Source organism: Microtus pennsylvanicus, chromosome 14 (genome assembly GCF_037038515.1).
Source record: "Microtus pennsylvanicus isolate mMicPen1 chromosome 14, mMicPen1.hap1, whole genome shotgun sequence".
NCBI lineage: Eukaryota > Metazoa > Chordata > Mammalia > Rodentia > Cricetidae > Microtus > Microtus pennsylvanicus.
Genome location: NC_134592.1, coordinates 37,272,533 through 37,300,024, shown reverse-complemented (window position 1 = coordinate 37,300,024; position 27,492 = coordinate 37,272,533). Strand labels below are relative to the sequence as shown.

Sequence of the window (27,492 nt, the reverse complement as noted above, 5' to 3'; positions counted from 1 at the left end):
GCCCGGCTTCTTCCCGCTCCCCGCACTCGACAGCCGAGCTCTCCTCGCTCGCTCTCACTCCTCCCCTCACTCTCCACGAGTTGCACGCCTCGGGGTGTAGCTCCGCCCCTGTCCCCGAGCCCGCCCCCGCACCCTCCAGAGCGTGTGCTCCCCGTTCCTATCGGTCTCTTCTTGCCATCCCGGCGTCTCGCTTGGGTCTCACTCCGCAGAGCCTTTCGGGGCTCGCCCGGCCTGGCCCCGCCGCCTCCGCCGGCCCCGTCAGAGAAGCCGCCGCTTCTCCCGCCCCAGGCTCGCGTCTTCCACGCCGGACTCGGGGTCGCGCGGCTCGACTCCGCCCCCTCCGCGAACCCGCGCACTCCTGGCGCGGCCTCTCCCCCTCCCGTCCAGTTCCCCCCCCACCTGGCCACCGGGCGCTCGGCCCCCTCCTTCCCGCTCGCTCGCTCGCTCGTCCGCCTCGCGCTCTCCTAGGCAAGCGCGCTCCCGGCCGGCGCGCTCCGGGCTCCGGCTTCTCCCGGCTCCTGTCAGTGCGGTGACTGCGCTGGGAAACATGGCGACCGAGGGAATGATCCTCACCAACCACGACCATCAAATCCGCGTCGGAGTCCTCACAGGTAACCGGGGGAGGAGGTCCGGGCCCCGCCACACTCAACTGTCCTCCACTTGCCGGAGGTTTCTCTCCTGGGATGCTGCTCCTCTGCGGCCTCGGGCAGAGAGGGCAGGCTGAGGAGGGGGACCAGGAGAAGGGGGGGTGTATTTTACAACCGCTGAGAGCTGCGGGGCAGTCGGGTTGTCCCCGTGTGTTCCCGGGGGAGCTGGGGCAGGCCGCATGGGTGTCAGGCCCCCAGAGCCCTGGCAGTCAAAGTCTCTGGCCCCCGGGGACCGAGGGGCCGGTGCGGCGGGCGCTGCGGGGCTCCGCGCTGCCGGTGCGGGCGGCGGGATCCCGACTCCGCAGTCTGAAGCACGCTGCTCGGGCTTGGCCGGGCGCCTCCTCCACTAAAGCTCTTCCGAGAGGGGGGAATCCCATCTCCACCCCCTTTGCTCCCCTCCCCCCACCCAGCGGCCCCGTGGCATCTGCCCGACACGACTCCGGGGTTCGGCAGGGGAAACTCTGCTCCGCCTCTGCTACCCCTTGGCAGGCCGGGTGTCCCCCTCAAGCAGCCGATGGGACGCTCCTCACCTCCCCCGGGAGCCAGGTGATAGGCTCTAGTCCGGGACCCCGGAAAGTGGCTTCCTTCTGCTTTCCCTAGCAGAGGGCCCTCCCTCTCTGTCTGCCTCTTCTTCTCCTTTGCAAGGACCGGCTGCTTCCCGTGGCCGGGAAATCCAGTCCCTTTTTCTCGAGAAAGGATTTCCCCTAGTAGTCGGGTTCCTTTCTTCCCCTCCCTTTTGGGACCCCCCACCTTCACCTCCCCACGACCCGGTGGACGGTCCTGAGACTGGTGAAGAGCGCACTTTTCCCGGGTCGCGTTTCCCTCCCTCGCAGAAGTCGTGTGTGCTTTGCATGTCTGATTCCATTGCGTTGTATTTGGGTGATACCCCTGAGTTTGGAGATAGGCAGTTGCTGCAGGGCATGACTTCCAAGATGAATAGCAAGCCTGTTTGTAGGGGTTCTGCTGTGGTTCTGTAGTTGGCATGGTTTAAGCGTAATTGAATGGAGAAGCGGGGGTTAAAGAATTCTATTTGGAGTCTGAGGCTTAGTTTGGAGTAAAGGAAATCCAAGACTTAGAGAGATGTGATTTCGGAAACAGAAGCAATGTAGATGGGAACCCTAGTGTCTTCCCTACTTCATTTAATTTTTTTTTTCTTTCTGTCGAATTCTGACAGGTTGAGATGATGCTCGGGAAGGAACTAAATGGAATGAAACTTGCCTTTATTATTAGGTAGAAACAAACCTTTGATTCTGCCAGCAGATACCGACTACCATGCTTAATTTAGCTGCCGACTTTTATGAAAAGAGGATACCCACTGCTCCGGTTTCCCCTTCTCGGTAGCTGAATATCCTTTCCATGACATCTCTGCAGATGTTAAGAGCAGTTCATTGAATTTCCCCAAGCCAAAGCCTCTGGAGTAATGAAAGTGATCTCAGTCAGTTGCAGGGAAGCCCCCTCCCCCTACCCCCCCTTCATCAGAATATGCAGATTCTGTGCCTCTTTTCCTGAAGCTACTGTTTCCTTGTTTGAAAACTCAGTTGTAGCTCACAGTTCTTAGAACCGATCTTGTGGACTTTAAAAGAATCTGACAGTGCGATGTAAAAGTGCATACCCTTTCTCAACCGTCAACTTTTAGTGTTGGCCATGCCTTGAAAATTAAGTCGAGGGAAAGTGAAATTGTACAGAAACCAAAATATGCCAGCTGTCTGTGGAAATGGAGAGGCCCTAGGTGTTTAAAAGTTGAACTGTAGGGTTTATTTTTATAGAGTATGTTTTGTTTATTGACTCGTAACTCTGTCTTTTTATTTAATTATCTTAATTTGGTCAAATGATGATGCATAGGTGCTGCACAGGGTGCTTTGAAGCTACCGCCTTTGTCTAACTGTGCTCTGATGGAAATAACCCTGAGAAGTAAACAGTTGAAAGGATACATCATTCGTGTATAAAAGCTGTCTAAATATATTGCCTATGAATTTGGGTCGTAAATGCTAAAGTGATTCTGTGTTCAAATTGATTAGCAGAAAATTGTGATTACCTGAAGGAAAAATTTAGTTCATTTAATAGGGTCAAAAAGAAACTGACATTTTAAAGGGGAGTCGAAAGTCAGTGGCAGCACCTTATAAATAAATATGTGATTGAAGATGAGGCTCTCGAGCAGAATAAAAATGCAGCAGAAAGGCCTTGAAAAGCCCAGGTGGAAGAGGTAGGAGGCATAATGTCAAGGAGAGAGTGGAGTTAGAGACAATTTAGAGGAGCTATCTCATGAGGATGGGGTACAGTAGTCTGGGAGGAAAAGTCTAAGACCAACTCTAAGAGTGTAGCTGGAGAATGAAAAGAAGCTGCAGATTTAGAGGAGGTGGTAACAGGACAATAAGATTTGATGATAAAATGGATATTTGAAATCAGAAAAAACTAGGGAGTTTTCTGATATAAATACATTATTACTTAGTATGATAGAACCTAAAAGCACGAAGAAAATTCAGTAGAAATAGCATTAACTGCCAATCTGTGAATAGTTGATTTTATGGCAAACAGCTTAATTGTATTGGGTTGACGTTTGTTTTGTGATCTTGAACATTGGGAAAACCATCCTCCAGAAGTGAAGCTGTGTTGTTCAGATTCATGGATTTTAGAACAGTTTTACTATGGACGATTCTTTCCTAAATTCTAGAGTAAATTAAAAAGCTAAACTTGAAACTGTGATTCTTGCAATTTATAATTTCTTCCTTCTTCTTTAGGCAAGGCTATATAGCCCAAGTTAGCTTTAAACTCTATCCTGCCTCGATTCTTATCCCAAGTGCTGGGTTACAGGTGTGTCATCACATCCAGCTAGTTTTTTCTAACTCTTTCTTTCTTTCTTTCTTTCTTTCTTTCTTTCTTTCTTTCTTTCTTTCTCTCTCTCTCTCTCTCTCTCTCTCTCTCTCTCTCTCTCTCTCTCTTTCTCTCTCTCTCTCTTCTTTCCTCCCTCCCTCTCTCCCTCCTCCTTCCTTCCTTCCTTCCTTCCTTCCTTCCTTCCTTCCTTCCTTCCTTCCTTCTTTCCTCCCTTCCTTCCTCCCTTCCTTCTTTCCTTCCTTCCTTTCTTTCTGTCTTTCTTTTGTGGGTGGAACAATTTGAGACAGGGTTTCTCTGTGTAGCCTTGGCTGTCCTGAAACTCACTCTGTAGATCAGACTGGGCTCGAAATCCAGAGTCCTGCCTGCCTTTACATCAGGAGTGCAGGGACTAAAGACATGCACTACCACCACAACCACTGGGCAGTTTATGACTTTCTTAAAGGTAGAAGGGATGTTTTATGAAAATGCCTTGGTGCTGGACATGATAGCGTATGTCCATAACCTCTGCACGCGTCAGGCTGAGGAAAAAGAAGGATCTCAATTTAAGGCTGGAGTAGGAAAAAAAAAGTCTTAGCATTTTTCACAATAGTAATTTTAAGTGTTTTATCTAAATCTGTTTTACAAAGGTAGGGGGAAATGTGGAATATGGTCTACCCCTATAAACGTTTTTATAGTGTGACTGAAAAAAACTGTATTGTCACTTCTAAAGTTTTTAGTTTTTAATTGACTTCTTTATAGCATTGTTGTTGCCTGTTTAAAGACAGTATTCTCTGAAATTATTCATTACCTGGATATTTCTGATCTCCATTTCATTTATGAATTTAACAAATATAGTACAGTCTGGGCAGCTTATCATATGAATTAATTTTCTTGGAATTTGAAAAGGGAAATGTTTAAGAATGGCATTTCTATTTTGCTTGACTATCTTGAATCATTTAGGATTTAAAAATCAGCTTGTGTTAAAGTAATATTGTTACTTCAGTTATACCGTTTATTCTTTAGGAAAATAAGAAATTAGATTGTATGTCTTTAAATTTATCGTGTGTGTGTGTGTGTGTTCATGTGTGTGTTTGTGGTTTAATGGAGCGTGTGTGGTCACGAGGTCAGAGGACAACTTTCAAAAGTCAGTTTTCTACTTCTACCGCGTGAGTTTTAGGGAACAAACTCAGTTGCCAGACTTGGCAGAAGCAACTTTAGCCACTGAGTCTTCTACTACGCTGAAATATTTTATGTTGAAGATTATGTACCTCTTAGAATAAATATATTACTTGTCTTTATCTGATGTAGATTTGTAGGAAAGGAAAATTATATAGTCTTGGGTGACCTAAGTCTAGTATCTAATGTTTCTTTTTCTAATGTTCTCTAATTGTTTTACTGTTTATAGCAAGACTAGTGATAATTTGATAATGACTAATGTAAGACAGGTAAACAAATACCTGCTGCCACAAAACTAAGGGCAGATGTAGAACCTTCTTAGCAGCTTTAGTAGTATTTATACTTGGAGTCTGCTATGCAATTACATAGCAGGCAATATATTTTGTATGTGTCATGTTTCACCTCCTTTTTCCTGTTTGGAAAGAAGCTGTTTATCAAGGCAGTAAGTAGTTCTATTACTTTAAAACCTCTATAACAATATTGCCAGGGAAATAATGAATGCTTACAACAATGTAGAGTCATGGAGATTATGGTCCACTGTGGATTCAGTATTTTAGTAGGTAACACTGATAATGTTTGGTACCAAGGTAATTAATTAAAGAAAGATGGTAATTCATTGCCTAAATTTTCCATAAGAGGAATACATGTTAGGAAGATGAGCTTTTTTTGTAAAGGGCTTTTTTTTTAATTTTTATTTTTTATGATGGAACTTTTATATATGACTTAGGTTGGTCTTGAACTTGGAATCTCTTGCCTCTGCATCCAGTGTTAATGATTATAGATGTGTATATCTGCACTTGGCTAGGAAAAGGGTTTTTTTTTGCTCTAATAATTATATGCTTCCACATTAAGTTACAGATTTGAAGTCACTAAGATATTTAAACAAAATAAGAGTAGCAGTAGGAATTAAATAAAAGCTAGAACACAAAGACATTACGGTTATATGACCATTTAGTATTTCAGTCATTCAGAAATAGTTGTTCAGAGTATCAAAATACTAAATTTCATCTGAGGAGATGCTACCCTTCAGCTCTGGAGTTGTCAAACATTTATTTTTCAAAGTCAAACTTTTTTTTGTAGTTCTGGAGATTGAACTCAGGGACCTTTTGCATTCTAGGCAAGCACTACCACTGACCCACATGCTGTATTCCTAGCTGTTTTATTTTCTGAAAGCTCTTTACTGTTAATAATATATCAGTACATCTGATATATTTATTTTATAGGATTATGTTATTAAGTAGGCAAGTCACTACTGAAAATAAAACCTAAATTCTACCAAAGGTATTGTGTGTACCTTTTTGTGGGGTAGAGCTAGAGCTAAAAAGAAGTCTACATTTCTGCTATGTTGTTTCATGAATTCATGGATATAAGCAATATATTAGAGAAAATTAGTGATTTCTTCAGAGTAGGAAAAAGCTGTTGGCCTTGCAGTACCTAACTGTAACAGGAAGGCCGCTTATTTGTCTTAATACAATTTCTGTGTGATTATTTAGGGGTAAGCTAGCCATTCGGCCCGCTCCCTGCAAAACCCAACCAAGGATCACTTTGAACTTCTGATCCTCCTACTTCAACCTCCCCAGTGACAGGGTTAAAGGCATGTGTTGCTATGCCCAATTTTAGCTATACTAAGATTAAATGCAGGACTTTGTGCATGCTAGGCTAACACTCTACCAATAACACCACACCCTAACTTCCAGTATAACGTCTGTCTGTGTATCTATTTATCTATCTATTGATTGATCAATCAAGCAGGGTTTCTCTGTGTAACCTTGGCTGTCCTGGAGCTCCAGGTTGACCTTAGACTCAGATCCATTTGTCTCTGCCTTCTGAGTTCTGGGATCAAAGGTGTGTGCCACCACTGCCCGACTCCAATTTAACTTCTAATCAGTTTGCTTAATACTAATATTACTTGTCAAAGACTTTACAATCTATTAGTTGGTACATAGTAAGTTTCAACTATATTAAAAACACATATTGGGCTGGAGAGGTAGCTCGTTGGTTAAGAGCCCTGGCTATTCTTGTAGAGGACTTGGGTTTGTTTCCCAGAAGCCATATGGACTCTTATACTGTCTGAAATTCTGTTTTCCTTGAGCACCAAGCATGCATGTAGTTCACATGTAAAACACTCATAAACTGAAAATAAATTTGAAAAAATTGACTACTTGACTTCAGAGTATGTAGTGGAGAACTAACAGTATGCTACTGGGGAAGAAGTGATGAATGAGATCCTATTTTTACTCTTTCTGGTGATAGATTGCTGAATAAGTTGAACAGGGTACTTTTTTGGATGTCAGTTAAGTAGATAAAATATATACTTTGCTTCTGTAAATAGGATTGAAGAATAATGAAGTTTATTTGAAATTTTTTTATTTGGAATTTGAAACATTAAAAAAGAAATCTTGGAAAAAGAAAGCAGTAAAGTTCACAAAGGTTTTCTTTCTTTGGATCTGGGCAGAGAAGAAAATACCAAGGAAGGAAAAAAGATTACTTTCTCTGCTTAAAAATATACTTATTTAAACAATTTTTGAGTGGTCTTAAAAAGTTAATGTTTAATATGAAATGGAGATTCTAGCCAGGTTGTTTAATAAATTAATAAGCTAATTTGTGTTTAATTTATTAAATAGAACTTCTTGAAATTTTTATAATTTAACTCTAATAACTTTTATAGTAGCTTACCAGTATTTATATGTTCAAAAAAGAAGGCTTAAATCTATTGTACTTAAGAAAATTGATACTTTGAAAAAGGAGTTAGAAGAAGAGATGAGAAAAAGTATAACTATCATTTGTATTTTGGGGTACATGGTAATACATCAAGGAATACTCTGACTCTTAAAGAATCTAAGGTAGGGTAATAAACAATATTTTTACAGTATCAATTTTATTTGAGCATTTGTAAATGAAATTACTATTACAGTAAACATAAGTAAATCAGACTTAGAGTGTGGAATACACATGTCCTAAAATTAAATCAGAAATTTAAAGTGAATATATTATATGATTCCTAATCTATTTTTTAAAGTAATATTTTTATTTTTATTCTTATGTATGCATGTGCATGCTCCTGCGTATCTGTGTGTGTACTATTCAGTTGCCCACGGAGGGCAGAAGAGAACTTTGGATCCTTTGAAGCTGAAGTTACAGGTGATTAAATCTGCATCTGTTATGGGTGCTGAGAACTGAACCTTGGGTCCTCTGAAAGAGCAACAGTGTGTTTTAACTGCTGAGCCATCTTTTCCAGCTCCTATTCTGAGATTTTTAAGTTTTTTTATACTATTAGGATACTTTAGTGAAAAATTAAAGAGTGTGCTGTTGTAAAATGTTGGAAGACATATTTTTATCCTTTGGCTAAATTTTATACGCACATTAAGTTCTTTCTCTTAGTGTTTCTCACCACTGTGATTGAAGATTATTCCGTCAGAGCATGGAGGCTCTTGACAATATTTCTGTCCTTTTGAGAAATATAGGATATAATTAGACTATAGAGGGAAGATAGATTACATATAAAAGTGCAAGAAAGTAAGAAAAGACGGGTTAAAAATATTTGAGATTATCTGTAAGTATGAACCAAAGAGAAGTTTAGATTAAAATGTCTAAACTAAAAGACTAGAAATGTTTGGCATTAGTAGTAGTTATCATCTTACAAGCTTTAGACTCAGCATAAACTCATTTCTTTAATAAAATCTTTCCTAGTAATTATCCTCTTGTATTTCTTGTTTTTTTTCTAAAGGAGGAAATAGTCTTATAAATGTCTACATACTGTAATCATATATATTTGAGAGGCTTCCTGGTGTAGCTTTTTTAATAAAGAGAAAAGACTTTGGAGCCAGACAAGTGTGGATGTCATACTGTAGTTGTTTGAATGAGACTACCCCTACAGACTTGTATGTTTGAATACTTAGTCCTCAGTGGTAGAACTGTTTGAGAAGGATCAAGGTTTATGACCTCGTTGAAGAAGGCATGTTACTTGGGTCAGGTTTTGAAGTTTCAAAAGATTTGGACTATTCCCAGTGTATCCTTTTTGCCTCTTCATATGGAACAAGATGTGAGCTCTTATCCGTTTTTGCTGTCATGTCTTGTTTTGCCATTGTAGTTGGACCTTTTGTCAGGACCACCAGCCCACATGGAGATTTACTATTAATTATAAAAGCTAGACCTTAGCTTAGGCTTGTTCCTAACTTCCTAACTAGTTACTGTAACATAAGTTAACCCGTATGTTTAAATCTTACATCCTTCCACATGGCTTGTTACCTCATCTTGGTACTGCCCATCCTGCTTCCTCTATGTCTGACCAGCGATTCTGCCTTTCTTCTTCCCAGAGTTCTCTCTGCCCAGAAGTCCCACCTATACTTTCCTGCACAGCTATTGGCCGTTCAGCCTTTTAATACACCAATCACAGCTATACATCTTCACATGGTGCACAAATATACCACAACAAACTGTCATGAACTCTAACTCCCCAAAACCAAACGCCCAGTTAAACACTTCCTTTTGTAAGTTTTCTTGGTCTTTATGTTTTATGGCAGTATTAGAAACACTCACTAATCCATATACCCTTATTTTGGGAAGTTATTTAGTCTCTCTGAATTTGTTTCCTTTTCAATAATTATGCTTGTAATACATTTCTTCTTCATTATAAACTTTTAAGAGTAGAGATAATACATGTGAAAATACCTAGCTTGTATATCTAATTCCTTTCCTTTTCATTTTATGTTGTTTTTGGGAAGTTTCCTAGCAGTCTTGTGTACATACATCTTATTATTATTAAGTTTTAAAACAGTTCAAACTGGTGTTTTCATTTTTTGCTTCTTTTGGGCCCTGTGGTTTTATTACCTACTAATGAAATAATTGAATACAAGGTAATTAAATTGTAAAAATTAGATGCTGCATACCTTATACAGTAGTCACCCAGCAACATTTAGATGAACCAGAACTTGGCTGTTACTATCAGATTGACAGTTCAGATAGATGGAGTAGAGTTTTTGAAAGTTCTGTATTTCTTGTAATAAAGATATGATATAATGCTGTGCTTTGCATCAAATTTTCAGGTAGTGTTTTAGATGATGACCATACTTTGCATGACGATTATTTTAGACTAATGGAATTTGATGCTTCATAAAAGCTGAAAATTTGAGGGGCCTGGTGAGATGATTGAAAAGTTAAGGGTACTTGCTACTCTTGCAGAGGACCTGAGTTTGGTTCTCCATACCCATATCAGGTGACTCACAAACACTTGTACCTCCAGCTCTGGGGATTTGATGCTTTCTAGTCTCTATGGGTACCTGCACACACAAGATATACACAAACACATACAACTAAATGAAAAATAATTCTTTTAAAAATAACTTTAAAATCTGAAACTATAGGCAAAATTTTGAAATTCTGTTTGAAGGTTAATTCTCTCATGATAAAACAATACTGACATGCATCAAAAGTTATGCCCTCCTCTGTCACTTACATTTGAGCCAGTTTTTTAGTTTAGCGTCTTTGAGTTTAAATGTATGTAATTATGCTTACTGTGTAGGATTAGTATGAGAAACAAATGAAATAATATATTCAAGAATTGCTAAAATATCAGGCCCTCTGTTAAGTAAGGAATATGGTAGTAACTAAGAAACAGTCCCTTGGAGTTTATAGTCTGACACTGACTTGAGAACATTTATGGTTTATTTACGTTACATTGTAGGGAATTCAGAGCTACTATATTTTACTTTTTATGTGGATGACTTAAGTAAAACTCCAGAGCTTGATCTTCTTCCACAGTTAGCAATTTTTGGTATAAAATTTTGGATTTCTCTACATTTTCTGCTAAGGTAAGAAACTGAGCATGAATTTTTACTGAATAAGGTTTAAAAGACCTTTACTGGGCTCATATATGTTCTGTTTATATCAAGTGCTTTGGATATGTTATTTAATCTTTACAACTTTAAAGGTACTCTCTGATTCCTTTCATACTGCCTGAAGAGTAGAGAGGTTAAGTAATTTAGAATTATACTGGTGGCAATGTCGAGATTCAAGCACAATAGCGACTATCTTCTTTATAATTATACCTTAATCTATTACGAATATTTGTTATTATTGACTGCAATAGCACAAATTTGTAGATACTAACTTTTCATCCTTGACTTTTACATATATGATCTTCTTTTCTTAAATACTAACCTATTTTATCCTTGGGAAGTATTAAAAATCCTTGCTAAGAATTATATACAAAATTACAAGTAGACTTGACATGAAGGTCTAAAAAATAAACATTTTACCTTTTGAGTTTTGAGAATCAGAAGATGAATAACGCTATAACAAGTGGGGTTTTCTTTATATGTGATTTCAGGGCTATGATTATTGTCTTCAGTGTCTGCCTGATATAGAAATGTTAAGAAAAACGTAAAAACTTGCAAATAGAAAATTAATTCAATCTGAGTACTTAGTAGAAATTAAACTTTAAAACTTATCTTTGTTTTTTTAAACATTAAGAAAAAAGTCATTTAAATGATTTTTAGAATCTATTCAGGTAAGAATAATTGAATGTCTTAGAAATAAGAACTTGAATACTAAAAATACTATTTTTTTAGATATCAAAAAGGTGAAACATTTCAGTGGTATAAGCCCCTTCTCCATCTGCTTAAAAGTTGGTGGTAAATATTTTTGTTCTAATACAAACTTTATAAACTGCACGTTCATAAAATTAATACCCACATTGTACAAGTTACATTCCAGTTAATTAAACTGTAAGTAGGAAAGCTCCTCAATTCCTGTCATGCCCTTAGTTTAAAACAGCCTATTACAGTATCTTTATGTATAAAAATGTAATAAAAGCATGATAAAATATGAAATTAAACATCACAGTCCTACTCTTGCAGTCTCTAGTGCTGCCACTTTAAATTTTGATTTTTCTCTATTCTTTATGTATTTGAATTTGTATACATGCAATCCATATAACACATGAAAGCTTACATATCAGTGGCAACTGGTCATAATTACCACCTACATATTTTATAGACTTATATAGCAGTATTTTTAGAGAAAGTATTAGTGTTCAAAACTTAAAAATTATGTATTGCACATAAAACTAATTTTCCCCAACGTGACAGAGTTTTTAGATTGGCTGTCCCCTTGAGATGGGTCATGCATTCTCCAATTTCCTTTATTTCTCGATTAGCCTGTTTATATCTCCTGAACCTGATAAACATTTGGGTTTGTGATTCTTACTCTGTACCTCCCTTTCCTCCTTCTTCTTTTATAGCATGTTTTGGGCATTTTTTCCTATTAGTGAAAATAATAGTAGTTAACGTCAATGGGAGCTTACCAAATATAAGATACTTTCTAAAGTCGTTACAGAACCTACTATTTAGTACTATCACCAGTTTACAACTGAGGCAAAAATAATGAGAGTGATTCAACTGGCTTGTGTAAGTTACTATGATAAGAAGCCAAACTGCAAGTTGAATCATATAGTCTGTCACGAGAGTGTGAGTGCTTGCCAACTATATTATATTCCCTTTTGGCCTGTACAAATGATTTCATGTAGGTCTTTAAAGAAGTACATATACAGCTTTCTTTTTAATGCCTCTATGGTATTTTATCATACGCTATGCTTTACTTAATCAGTACCCAACTGGTGATCATTGAGGTTCCTTTTAAAATTTTTTACTGTGATAACTACTATGTATATTTATTATTGCATGATTTCACTTTTTATAATATAAAATTAATTAAGTGGAAATTTTAGGTTAAGAATGTATTTTGATGGTGTTACCAACTTGCCTTGTAACCAGTCATACTAATAGTCTCACCTTTATTGATTATTAGCTTTTAAATACTTATCAGTTCTCTTAAGGTATCTTTCTTGTATTATATGGGTAGATTAGAACATTGTTTTATTGCTAATGAAAAATACTGAACTTAAAAGTTACCTTTGGTGTAAAGTGGAACACAATTTAAATAACCACAGGGCTTAGAAGAGGTCCTGACTTAAAGTACTCATATCACATGATCTTTGAATTAGTATAATGATGGGATCTTCATTTCATGTTCTATTTTTGAGTATGTTACAGGTTATCTTTCTTACATTCAAAATTGGGAAGAGAGGTACAGTTTGAGAAGTCATAGTAATGGACAATTTCACGTTTTCACCCTCCTAACTAGAGAGTTTTCTTGCTCATGGTATTTTTACATGTAATACTGTGATGCTCCTTCACGTGGCTTATGTCCATTTTGGGGTCTGTCATTGCTAGAGTGGAGGACCTTGATTGGTCTCGGGTCTGTGTCATATGTGTATTATTGACAGATATTAAGCAGGTGGCTTTACCAGAATCATATGGAGAGGTGTGTCACTCTGCTCTGGCTATATTAACAATATGCATTAGACTGAATGATTTTTAAGCAGTGGGAACTAATTTTGTATTGTACTGGAGTATGGGAAATTGAGCACAAATACGAAAGTTGGCAGATTTGGTGTGTGATGAAGATTTGTTCTTTATGAGTAGTGTCTTATATGCATGCCCTTACATGGCTCTCCATAACTCTTGGAGGGTCACTAATCCCATTTGGAGTACAGAAATCCTATACTTACCAAAGTTTCACTTCTTAACTGTGTCACCTTGAGAGTGATATTTCAACATATGAATTTGAGGAGGCAAATGTATTCAGACCATAGCAGGCCATAAACTATGATAGTTTTCAGAAGGTGCTTTAACTTCTTGAAGGTGTGTGCTTAACAGCTCTTTTACTAGAAGTTCTCTGAAATTGCTTCTTTTAATTCTCTCTCTTCCTCTTCCTCCTCCTCCTGAACCACTTTATAATATTTGCCCCATTTTTCTTTTTCTGTGAACATGTTCAGTTAAGTTAGAGTATGATAATTTGTAACGAATCTAAAGCTCTCTGATATAGAGTGTTTTATGTATATATCAGTAGCACTCACAATGATTGACTTCCACTTTTTCACACTCAGGGTAAGAGAGTGGTTATCTAAGGACATCATAGAAAAGTAGTATACATGTAAGTAAGATATTTTTAAAAGCAGCTGCTTTGTGTTGCTTTATTTTGAATTAACAATAAGCTATAGATCTTTGGTCTTTTTTTTCTATAAATAGTACTTTCCAGTCTATTTCCTAAAAGTTTTTCTTCAAAAACTTGAGAGATTCTATGAAAAGTATGGTATAAAAACGTTTCTACATCATCAAATAAATTTGGAATATGCTGCATAGTATATTCATCTTTTTAGAGATTCATAGCATGGTAAAGCATATTAACATACCGAAGATGTGAGAGATGAATTCTTGTAGATTCTCTTAATTTTTATTTAGTCTAGTGTATTCCAAACATTTGAAAACAATAATTTTTCAAGGTACACTACAATTCTGTTCAGTGCCTTTTTAGGAAGTATTGATTGTCTTTCCCCTGCAAATGTTCTTTTGGAAGCCAACATAAGACCTCCATATTTGTTCTTTAGTATTTTTGCTGTAGAAATGGAAGTTTTCCATAATAATCTGTACTGTGAAATTTATTTACCTTGGATTTACATTTAAAATTTATCTTTCCCAAACATCATCTCTCCTTAAAAATATTTTTAGATTTATTATTTTATATATGTTAAAGTTTTGCCCACATGTATGTGTGTGTTCCATATGTATGTGTGTAGACCTCTACAGAGGTCAGAAAAAGGTGTTAGATCCCCCAAGACTGGAGTTACAGAGAATTGTGAGCCACCATGTGGGTCTTGGGAACTGAACCTCAGTCCTTTGTAAGAGCAACAAGTGTTCTTAACCACTGAGCAAACTCTCCAGTCCCACCTCTCATTCTAAAGTCTTTCATATCCAAGTGTTAACTGAATATTTTCTTATTTTTAATCTTGTATATTTCTTTGGTTTTGGAGATTGGATCTTACTCTGTCGTCTAGGCTGAGTCAAAATTCACTATGTAGCCCAGATTGGCTGCAAATTCACAAGTTTCTTCCGTCAGCTTCCTGATTACGGGGATTGAATGTGAGACATCATACTCTTCACAGGAGGTCTAGGAAAGCAAAGCCTAGAAACTGACCCATGTTGCTTCTGTTACATTATATGAGTATAATTGTTGGCTTGGAGGGTGGATTTTTAGCATGGATTCTAGTTGGTCTTAATAAATAAAACCTGGAGTCAGCTATGGGGGTATGTGTGAAACCTTAAGGATCAGAAAAGTAGTACATCCTAGAGAGACCTCTTTCCTCTACGGAATCCTCAGACCAAAAGACAATCCCGTCCTCAGACTGCGTCCTCTGACTGCATCTTCAGAACACGACTGTCTCCACCAAACCTCAAACTATATCTGAGCTCTTGTCACCTTTTGCTTTATATTCCTCTTTCTGCCCAGTCGTATCCCTTCCTGTCTCCCTCCACCTCTCTAGTGCTGGGATTAAAGGCATGGAACTCCTAAATATTGGGATTAAAGGTGTGAGCCACCACTGCCTGACCTCTAATGGCTTAGATCTGCACTCTTGTCTTGAGGCAAGTTTAAACACAAGCAAAATCTCACTACATAGAATCACCATGGGAACGAGGAGATTTTTGAGATATAGACTAGATTTAAAGTAATGTATGAGGAATTCTTTGTGATGTTCTCTAAAACTGGTTGAGGCTTATGAAGAAAGCTGCCTGAATATGTAAGTATATGAATATTTTAGTTATGGAGGACTAAGAATGAAAGTCAAGAAAGTGTTTTGAAAGTTTTACATTTAATATCAATGGTATGATAGTGCAAAGTGAGAAAGTAATAGCAAAATAAACTGTTGAAGACTGTTGATTTATAGCACAATACTTTTAATTAGTAGTTGAAAGTAATAAATTCCATGAAGAAGAAGCTATATCTTGAACTGTACTTGTTTGAAGTTGAATAAAAAATGACTTACCGTAAGAAAAATAATTTGTATAAAAGTAAGAGATGTTTTCAAAATATGTCAGGTGTAAAAGAGAATAAAATTTTGAGCATTGCCAAAGATACTTTTGTAGAAAAGTTTGGTAATCATTAACAGAAGTTAATAAGGTTCTTGGATTTACCAGTTTTCTTTTGCAAATGGGTTTATAATGTATTAATTAAAAATTGTCAATTATGCATCATCATAAAACATTCATCCCTTTTTGAGTTTTACTGCCACTTGAAAGTGGGTCATGTATAATATATGATAGATTCATAGATGAATAATGGAGATTTTCCACTTATGTAATAGAAACTTTTAAGCAGTTAAGTAGTGGTATACCCAATTTTATCATTCTATTATTTTTCTGACCATTAGTAAAATGTGTTACTTTGACTTTAGTTACATTTATTTGCAAATACTCCAACTCAGTTGTAAAGTACTAAATACTTCTAAAGCTTAAGTATGAGAAGTTGATTGTAAAGTTGGTATACATTGTGTGTGTGTGTGTGTCTGTGCGCACGCGTGTGAACATTAGGAGACAGCCTCAGATGTTCTTGAGGTGCCACTCACTTTTCCTTTGAGACTGACTGACTGGGGAACCCCAGGAATCCTTCTATTTTTGCTTTCCCTAACCGTGAGATTATAAGTGTGTCATCAATTTTCCTGGATCCAGTATATATATTTCAATCTCAGATTGTGCTTGCAAGGCAAGAACTTTACTCTGAGCTGTCCCCCAGCCCCTACAATGGATAAGTATTAAAAGATTTTTGTTTTTGTTTTCTTTGTTTTGTTTGAGACAGGCTCCTTTTTTTATGGCCCAGACTTGACCTCTAACTAAAATCCTCTTTGTTTAGCCTCCCAAATGTAAGGATTGTGGGCATGCACCATTATGCTTGGCACTTAAGTAATTTTTGCATTAAAACACTTGCCAAGTACTGAATGATAGTGTTTGCCAGACCTTATTTTTCTTCTATAAAATGCTAGATAGTAGAGTTTTTAGGCTTTGTGGGCGATAACATTTCTGTCACAGCTACTTAACTTGTCCTTGTATAGCAAAAGCAGACATAGTCAAGATGCAAGCCAATGAGTGTGACTGTCCTTCAGTAAAATTTTATTTATAAAATACGAATGGCAGGGCAACATTAGCTAGTTTAATGATTATAGTTTTCCATTTCCCCTTCTAAGTCATAGTATATATTAAGAAAATTGAACTATATTTGTTATTTACATTTCAAAATTCTGAAAAACTTTGTTATTTAATATTTCAATTTAATAATTCTTATATTTCTGTAAATTAACTTGTGCTTTTACTACAGGTGCTGTTTGTTAGTGTTCTGATGTAGCTATAGTCACTTGGAGGTATTACTGGAGCTCTTGGCCAGGATTTTGCTCTCCTACATATGGGTTTCTGTATGTTTGTTGATTCATTAGTCTCATGGTGTGATAGCTGATTTCTAAGAATGCCTAAAGTTGGCATGGCTTTACTTCCATTATTCTCTTGGTCACAATAGACATACCTCAATCCATAGTCATTGTAAGAAGAGATTGTACAGGCGTGTGAATATCTATAGGGCACATGACTAATGAGGGCATCAAATTAAGTCTCTGTATGATTGCTTCAATTGCAAGTAACAATTCTAATTGACTATCTTTAGTAAAAGAGAACATTTATTTTAAATTTATTAGGTTTCTCTCTCTCTCTTTTTTTTTTTTTTTTTTGTTTTTCGAGACAGGGTTTTTCTGTGGCTTTGGTGCCTGTCCTGGAACTAGCTCTGTAGACCAGGCTGGTCTCGAACTCCCAGAGATCCGCCTGCCTCTGCCTCCCGAGTGCTGGGATTAAAGGCGTGTGCCACCACCGCCCGGCTTTTATTAGGTTTCTTTGTCACAAAATGAAAATAGAGAATGAGACCTTAGAGATATTTGATTAGGGTTGAAGGTCCATCTTTGCTTTATGCTGTAAGCTTCATTTTCTATCAGCATGGACTTGTCTTTTTCATTTTGGAAAAATCAGTGCCATTAATACTTTTCTAATCACTTACTCTTTACTGTTTGAACTATTCAGAGGATTGACTTTATTTCAGTTTGCTTCTAAAGGTTTTGAGGAAAAACTGTGATTATTCTAGGTCAATCTATGTGAGGTTATATTGTACCAACCAAATTGGTGAGTAAGTTAGTAACAAAATGATTACTGATGTGTAACCCTAAATAGTCTGCTTGCATCCTCTTTAGTCCTGTATTTATTAACATAAAATAATTTGATAAGGAATTTCTCCATTGCATACTAATTTGCCTCTTTTTTCAACTGTTTGAAGGTGTGTGTTTGGTTTATTGTCTTGGACATTTATTTGCTCTCTTTATGTTATGAGTTAGGGACACTGTCAGTCTCTGGAATCTCACTTTATTACTACTAACATACCATCAGATATGAAGGTGATTAGTATGCTGTTGCCCATTGATTTCTAGGGTTGTTTTGGCTGAGTATATTCTTCCTTTGGAAAGGACTTACATGAAAGCAAGTACTGTAAATACAGAATGAAATAAGAGCTATAACAAGAGTACAAGCAACATGCTGTGGGTGCAGAGGAAGGAACAATTAAGTTTGACTGAATGACTGTAGGAGGTATGACATTTTAAAGAAGGTAATGTTTGAGCAAGGCCTGAAAGAATGAATAACTCTTCCTTAGAAAAGAAAGGAAAAGATAATCTAGTTGTCAGATTTCTTGGCTGCTGAAGGGGTGGCACTGGAGTGTCTAGGCTAAAGTAGATGAACTTAAATATAGAATTAAGGAACTAGGGATAAACAGCAGCAGGCAGTTATGTGATTTTAACTTTCTCAAATTAGAATTATAAGAGGTAATGCAGTTTTGCTAATTTAAGCCTTAAGTGACTATATAGTAGTTTGAAATTTGAGAATTCAAGTTTTTAATTAAACAGTTCATTTTGAAGACAGAGTTTGGACGTTGAGGATTTCATGTATACTAATCCAGTCTAGTAAGATGCAGTTAAAGTGAGTAATTAATATTATGCGTCTTGTTTCTTTGGGTATTACTCATCTCCCCAAGGTCAGTGTGCTGTAAATTGGGTCACTAGTGGAAACATTGTAAAGTGGTGGAACTTTTAAAAGTTGGGCCCTGGTGTGAGAGGATTGAATCCTGACTGTTTTGTGGAAGGAATAATGTTGGTTCTGAAAGTAGATTAGGTATCACAGAGTGTGTCAGTTCTTGCTTCTCTATTTTCTCTTCTCCTTTCCTTTCCCCTTTGCTCTCTCCCAGCCTTCTTTTCATGCTCCCCCTTCCCTGCCTTCCCTATCACAGGTCTCACTTTGTAGCTGAAGCTAGTCTAGAACACATTGTGTAGGTCAGGCTGACCTTAAACTTGTGATTCTCCTGTTTTAGTTTCCCAAATGATGGGATTACAGGCATGAGCTGCCTTGCTCTGCTTTAGTTTTATCATTTCTTGAATTTCATATAAAGTGATGACTTCTTTCATTTAGCAGTATTTCTGTCATGTTCACCTGTAATACTGGAGCTCACTGTTTAATGCTGTGTAGTATCCTAGTGGATGTATGGATTATTATTCTATTGATAGATATTTGAATTTATTCCTGATTTCACTGTTTTAAGTAAAGCTGCTCTGAGATTTTTTTTGTATATGTCATTGATGAACACATTGTTTTGTTTCTAGGAGTACGATGACTGAGTGGTTGTTTTCGGAAATTTTGTACAATATTACATCCCTATCATCAGTGCAGGAGAATTTGATTTGAATATAGGAGAAGTCTGAGTGTTTTAGTGTTTTTAGCTATTCTGGTTAATGTGCAGTGGCTTTTCACATTCATTCTCAGGAGGATAATGATAGTGAGTACTTTTACTATGGATTTTCATTATATCTTAGATTTGGACTTTGCCTTGGATTTATTGGAATTTGTTGTATATTCTGAATTCAATTCTGTGACTGACACTCTAAGTAATACCTAGTAATAAAAATTAACAATTTTAGTTAAGTTTAATTTATCATGTTTAATTTTTATAGGTAAGTGTTCTTGTGTCTTGCTATAGAAATCCTGGGGCTGGAGAGATGGCTCAGATTTTATGAGCACTGGTGCTCTAACAGAGGAGCTAGGTTCAATCCCAGCATCCATATAGAGATTTACAGCTGTCTATTTCTGGTCACAGGGAATCTAATGCCATCTCCCAAGGGCACACGGCTCGCATGTGGTAGATATACAGACATATATGCAAGCAAAATACCCACACACATTAAATAAAATTAATTTTAAAAAATAGAAAAATTGGCCATCACTTTCCAAAATTTTGTTTTAGAAATTTTTTCCTTTACTTCAAAGCTCTTTATTTCGTATTAATTTGCATGAGTGAGGTAAGTAGAGATTGCTTTGACATTAATTTATAGGAATGGTGTGAGGTTGACATCAGGTATTTTTTTTAAAATGTGGGTATTTAGTTAGTCTAGCACCATTTTCTTATTTTAAACAAACAAAATTTTCCTTTCCTCCCTAGATTATATAGAGTACCTTGATATAAACTAGGTGCATCTGTTGTCTGCTCCTTCTAGAGTATATGTTGTTTTTCCCTTGTTTGAACCTTTACACACTCTCTGTCTCTCTCTGTGTGTATGCACGTGTACTCGTGTATGCATGATGTGTGTGTTTATGGATGCACATGCCACAGCATATGTGTGGAGATCAGAGGCCAACTTTGTGGAATTGGTTCTCTTCTACTTTTAAGTGGGTTCTGAGGACCAAATTCAGTTCACCAGGCTTGTGTGGTAAGCATCTTTAATTACTGAGCCATCTTACAGATACTAAATTTGCTTACTTTTAATAGTAAATAGTTTATAGATTCTTTAATATTTTCTATGCATATGAGAACTATTTGGAAATGACTAGTGTAATTATTTCAGTGTTTACAATTTCTTTGTTTTTCAAGACTTTCAGAATAACATTCAGTAGAAAAAAAAGATAGTCTTATTTTTGAGCCAAGTATAACAAAGTTCAACATCTTTATTATGAATAAACCATTAATTATGATGTTAGTTACAGGTTTTTTGCCAGAGTTCTTTATCAGATTAAAGAAATTCTTACCTATTCCTGCTATCCTGGGAAATTTTCAAAATCATGAATGGCTGTTAAATTTTATCAAATGATTTTTTTTCTACTTCTATTGTGATAAGCTACATGATTTTTGTTCTTAAATCTGTAATATGGTGAATTACACTGATTGATTTTTAATGCTAGACCAATTTTATACTCTCAAGAAAAGATTTGAGTTAAATTTGTTAACATTTTGCTTAGTTTTTACATCTGTTCATGAGAAATAGTGGACTGTAATTCTTCTTTTTGTAGTTTTTTTAAATTAGATTTTGGAATCAAGGTTTGTTGGTCCTCTAAAGAAACTTGAAAAATCTTTTTATCATTTTGTTGTGATTTTAAAAGATTGATACAGTTCATGTGTACATAAAAATGTTTATTCCGAATTTGTTGGTGTTAGTGGTCTGTGTCAATAAGGTTGATTTTCTTATCATGTTGCTCAAATTATAAAATGATTGTTAAAATCATTACCTATGATTGTAGGTTTGTCTATTTTTTCCTTAAAATTTTATGCATTTTGACACTCATTTGATGTAGACAGGATTATTGTTGCTCATGGTTGAAATGACTTTTATTTCTAGCACTACTTCTTGTTTTTAAGTCTAGTTCTAGTCTACAGATTGTATCTTTTCATCAGTATTTCCATGCTAGTTTTTATTTCCTTTTATTTCAACTGATTTGTATTTTGCATTTAAGGTGTATCTCCTGGAAATATAGTTAGGTCTTACTCATGTTACTTAGTTACAAACATCTGTGTTTTATTTGTAATGTTTTTTCTGTTTACAGTTAATGTAATTACTGATACAGCTAGGTATAATCTGTTAACTGATTGTTTCTTTTTATCCCATTTGTCCTTAAAAACTTTTTTCTATAATAAACAGGCAATTTTCAGGTTTTTCTAAGTTTCATTTTCCAAATTAGTTTTTCAGGTTATATTCTTCTACAGGTATAATATTTAGTATTTTAAATAAATACTCTTTGTTAGTGCATCTTAAACCAAGACATTTTAACTTCATTTTCTGCCTCCTGCCATTTGTGTAATCATGTGGGTATGTGCATTCAGATTCTCACAGAGGCTAGAAGATATTATGGATATGGAATTACACAGGTCATTGTTAGCTATCTGATGTGGATGCTAGGAAGTGAACTTTTGTCCTCTATAAGATTATCTAGTGTTCTTGTAGTGCTAGAAGCAATGTAGATTTTAATTGTAAAGGTTTTTGGCAAAAAAAAAAAATCAGTATTTTTTGTGTTGTCCACATATATGACCTTTCTTCATTCATTTTTTAAACAATTTTCTGTCATTTGGTGTTTTTAAAAAACCCTATGAAATTAATTTATTTTTCTGGGAGGCAAATATGCTTAATTTATGTTTGTTTGAAAACAGTTTTATTTCTGTTTTAAAGGAAAAAACTTGGTACAGAATTCTGCATTGGCAATTTTAATTCTATCAACTATTTAATTCCTACTTCTCACTGCCATAGTTTCTTTTGACAAATTAGTCATTAGACTTATTGTTGATCCTTTAAAGAAGTATATAAATTTGGGGACTTTAAGATATTTTTGTTTTGTTTTGATTTTATAATGGGTTGACTATGATGTGCTTAAGCCTGATTTTCATTGGACTTATTCTCTTTGGGTGTTTGCTGGTTTGGTGTTTTCCATGAACTTTGGATTTTTATATCTTTAAATTTTATTTTTATTTCAGTTTCTCTATTCAATCAATAATGTTAGATGTTTAACTATCATATATGTCTCTTTGCTTCTTCTTTTTGTTCTTTCCTACTTGTGATTTTCTTCTTTAAACCCACTAATTTTGTCTTATGTTGTGCTAGCCTAATACAAATATATAAAACATTTAATATTAATCAGTGCTGGTATTCACATAGTCCAGGATTGTATCAAACTCAACACATAGCCCAGACAGACCTTGAACTTCTGATTTTCCTACTTTAGCCTCGCAGTTCCAGGTATGAGCCACCATATTTGAAAGTTTGCTTTTAACCTTTTTATTCTCAGTTCTTCAAAGTCTAATTCTTTTAAAAATTAATTTCTTTTTTGACTACCTTTGTCCTTTCATAATTTTATTTGCTTTTTCTATTACATTGCTATGTTAATATTTGCTATTAAACCTCTACCCCCAAATTCTATGTAACTTTTGACTTTACTCTGTTTTCTGTTTTTGGTCTCGATGTCTTGATATTAGGTCACACTTGTTTCTTCACATATGTTATAATTTTTAACTTTATATTAAGCATTATCTGTAAATGAACTATGATTGAGCAGATGATAACATTTTTGCTAAGGTGAGCCATCTTTCTACTGTTTGAGGTCACATTGCCCCTCAGGGTAATTAGTAATTGTGCTGGATTGTATTAGGGTCGTTGGATTTCAGTTTAAGCTAGCATTAGCCTATTCCTGGTTGCTTTCATTGTCTCTATTAGATTTTTTTATGTTGAAAACCTGCCATATTTCTTCTCTACAGTCCTGAAAGATGTTGAGAGTTTCCTATCTGCTCTCTGATGGTTTTGAGATGAGCCCTTTGATCTCTTGCTCAAACTGTCTTATATTCAGGCAAATGTATAACTGTCTAAGACTAGGTCCTATTTTTCTAGCACTAGGAGACTAAGGGAGTCATCTCTATGCCTTGTCTTTCAATCTGGAGACTTAGTCTTACACCTTCTAGCATTACTTAGAATTCAGACAACATTTATCTTAGCCTTACATTTGGACTACTATGCTAAAAAGCTGTTCCACTGCTTTCTATTTCACCAGTAGGGTCCATCTGTCCTAGCCAACCTTAATACTCAGTCTATCTTAGAATCTTTTGATTCTCCTAGGAAAGAAAATGATGGGTTATTGTTACCTAGAAAAAGGCTCTTGTTTCTCTAGAACTCTTAGTTTATCTATTGTATGTTACTTTATAAGGATTCTGATGTCTTAAAAATGTGACAGAAACTCATTTTTCCCTAGTTGCTGCCAAAGTGTTTGTAATTACTATTCTTAAAGATTAAAGCAGTGAAATCTTTTTTTTCTGATTTTGAAGTAGTGCATATTATATTAACTTTTGCCCAGTTTTGCTGTATAACAAATGACCTCGATATTTCAGCAGCTTGTGACAATAGCTTATTCTCCTCTTTCTGGAGAGGTTGGCATCGGCTCTGCTCTTGCTCCACGTATCTTCTAATTCTGAGGTCCAGGCTGGAGAACAACTCCTATTTGGGCCATGCTGTTCTTGTAACAGAGAAGGAAAAGAAGAAAATTGGCAGACGTACACAGTGGCTCTTAAAACTTCTGCTTGGATATTTGTTTTTATGTTGCTGGCCAACACAAATCAGTAGCCAGGGCCAAAGTCAATAGGGCAAAGATGTTTACTTCTACAGAAATACTCTAAGTTAGCATATTATTATCCTTTTGAAGGAAGGTAGATTGAATAGTTACAAATTATAATAAAATTTACTAGCTCAATTATTTCTGCTTTATATGGGTGTGTGTGTGAGTGAGTGTATTTTAACGTTTACCCATTAAAATGGGTTAAATAGACTTATTGGTAAGATGAAAATGCCCACTAAGAGGATTCTGTCCTGCAAGAATGCAGGAACTATCAACAATATGCAGAAATATTTTTCTGTTCAGAACAGTTATTATAGGATCAAAGTTTCAAGAAGGAACCTCATCTGTAGCATAAAACGTGCACAATTCTGTACATATTAGAAGAGAATAAAACAGTATCATATGAGAGTTTGAAAGCTGACATATGAATGAAAATCAAATTTACAAGGCAGCTTGTTGATGTTACCATAAACAGAAGGGCTTGAATGAGGCAAATCTGGATTGGATTCTGTTTCAGTTGTTATCACTCAAAATCTGTGTTTGGACAATTTATTTGAGAGAGAGAGAGAGAGAGAGAGAGAGAGAGAGAGAGAGAGAGAGAGAGAGAGAGAGAGAGAGCGGGTGCTTGTGTGTTAGTGTCTGATGAGTATATAGGATAATATATATATATATATACATACATATATATATATGTTAGATATCTTCCTGTAGTGCTCTTTCGTTTGTATTTTAATAAATAAAGTTTGCCTGAAGTTAGAGAGTAAAACAGCCCTACTGATCAGCCTTACAGACCAGCAGAGGTAACACACACCTATTCCCAGTAACCGTACTAGTTTGCCATAGAATCCAGGCGATAGTAGTGCACACCTTTAATCCCAGACTTAGTATATAAAACAGGAGGAGACAGCTCTCAGACAGTCTCATTCTGAGGATTCCTGGAGGCAATGTCACCATTTTGGATTGAGGTAGAGGTAAGAGCCAGTGGCTGGCTGTTTTGCTTTTCTGACCTTCAGCTTGAACCCCAATATCTGTCTCTGGGTTTTATTAACCATGCTACATCTTCCTCCATTTCTTTCCACTTTATTTACTGAGACAGAATCTTGCTGAACTGAGTTCTCTAGATTTGGCTAGTCTAGTTAGTCAGTTTGTCCACATTTTGAATGTTAGGATTACAAGCTGACCACTACACTTGCCCAGCTTTTATGTGGGTACATAAGATTGGAATTCTGGCCCTTAGGCTTGCATGGCAAGTGTTTTATCCAATGACCGATCTCTAGCACTGTAAGTCTTGTTTTGAAATAGGGACAATAATTAACTTATCGACAGTACCATCTTAGTTGTACCCCAGTCTTTTGAATCATCACTCTCTCTTACATCCAAATTAAAGTTTAAAGTGCTTCTTTGTCTGGAATGCACTTTTAACTCTTATGTATATATCTTGTGTTTTCTTGTATTACTTTTAATTGTTCGCACTCACTTGGAAAAACTACTGCTTTTAACCAGTCTTCTTTCAATTCAGTATATCTATGAAGTCTTCTTTCAATTTATGTAGCCTGATGTGTCTAGAAAAAAAATCCTAATCATGCTGTTTAGTTTTGCTTAAATTCCTTTGCCAATCAACTCATATTTTTCTAGATCTTCTATTTTCTTATGTGATGTTTCATGTATTTTTTTCTTATCCTCTAATATCTCAACCCCAATTTTTTGCTCTGCTGATGATTTTGCTCCCTACCTTACTGAGTAAATTGACATAAAACCAAATTTGCGTAGGCTCCTCATTTACACACCTATCAATTTATATATATATATAGCTTCTTTTATTTTCTACTTTTCATTATATTTATCTATTTTATTCTCTTTCCTTATACCTACTTAAGGACTTGGCCCCAACAGTTTCTAGTCTCATCTAGGTGATATTTTCTCAGTATTGCATGTCATTGCTATAAAAGATAAACATTATGCGTGGTGGTGGCACTCACCTTTAATCCTAGCACTCAGGAGGTAAAGACAGAAGGATCTCTGTGAGCTAGAGTCTAGCCTGGTCTACAGAGTGAGTTCCAGGACAGCCGGGGCTACACAGAGAAACCTTGTCTTGAAAAACCGGAAAAAAAAAGGACAAAACATATTGTTATTTCTATCTTCAATATCATTTATTTGATCTCTCTTTCTTTACCGATGATATTTATCTGTCCCCCAGTCTTAGCAAATTCATTGAAAAAACTGTCTATATTTTCAGTCTCCAATTGTTTACTTCCTCTTTTCTCTTAAATTCAATACAATTAGACAATTAGGCTTTTGTTATCGTTTCATTGAAAATACCCTTGGGGATAAGGTCACCAGTGAATTTCATATTGCTAAATCTCACATGGATTTTTCAATATTCATGCTTTCCCTTGATTTAGCACTAACATTTGATGCTGTTCAACATCTTTCCCCCAACAGCTTCTTCATTTGGTTTCTGAAACATAATACTTCTAACATTTGCCTTACTCTGTCAGTTTTCCTCCCCAGTTTCTTAAAAGTTGGTCCTTTTCTCTGTGCATTCCCTCCTTTCAACATGGCTCTCAATAACTGAATGCTCACAACTCAAGTTGTTTATCTATGTAGGCTTATCTTCTAAATTACACAGGTAGAAACACATGTGCCTATACAACTGTATGTAGCCATTTATGTCTAACTAATACATTTAATATATACCAAACCAAATTACTGATTTCCTGATTAAATTTTTGCTCTAAGCAAAGTATTTGTCATATTTATAGATGTGAACTCTGTATTTCTATTTTTATGGCTATGAACTTTTAAAGAGTTTTTCTACCTCTGTATTTTCTTAACTACTTTATTGTACTTTGTTCCTAGTCCTTATCCTATCTTATTCTAAGAATAGATAACCTTTCCCACACTTGTTACTTTAATGGACACTTTTCTGTTTCCACCTTCTGTATCTAATCTAGAGATAGAGTTGTCCTGCAGTTACTCAGAGTCCAGTTCACATTTTCTTTTCTGTTGATGAGCCTCCAAATCAGTGACTTTCAGCTTTCCTAATGCTGTTACACTTAACACAGTTCTATGTTATGGTGACCTCCAGCCATAAAATATTTTCATTGCTACTTCACAACTTCTGCATGTCTCAAATAGAGCTTAGCTTCACACCTTGAAATTCATGTATTTTATGGTTCCCAGTGTGACTACTGGAAACTGATAGATCCATACTCTAGAAAATTTGAAGGCAGTTTTAGACATCTATCTTTTATTTTTCACACCTGTTTGCTCCCTTAGAATGTCTGGAAACCAATTAATTTCTGTTTCTTTCCACATAGCCACCACCATGAACAATATAAAAACAGTTTAATTTCAACAGTAAGTTATCCTCATATTTCACATGTGAAACTTGGTATATCACTTTTTTTCCATCTCAGTTTTTATCTAGCCCATCCTATATCCTGTTTGTAATGTCCATTGTAAGACCATAGAACAACAGAACTCCATTTTATTTACTTCCTTGATGAGTTTTTCTTCTTAAAAGT

At 36.1% G+C, this 27,492-nt stretch overlaps 1 protein-coding gene across 18 annotated transcripts in view; it reads left to right on the top strand.

The window, feature by feature from the left end:
- The first annotated feature begins 322 nt into the window (after window positions 1-322).
- Gphn (gephyrin) overlaps window positions 323-27,492 on the top strand; it is a 342,975-nt gene continuing 315,805 nt past the window's right edge. For 15 of the 18 annotated variants that reach the window (XM_075948521.1, XM_075948516.1, XM_075948520.1 and 12 more), the window contains exon 1: window positions 393-611. In XM_075948521.1, the coding sequence (XP_075804636.1) occupies window positions 548-611 (64 nt within the window). In that variant the 5' untranslated portion in view covers window positions 393-547. Of the gene's footprint in view, window positions 612-27,492 lie in introns of all 18 variants that reach the window. The other 3 variants (XM_075948519.1, XM_075948523.1, XM_075948515.1) reach the window with 3 other exon arrangements.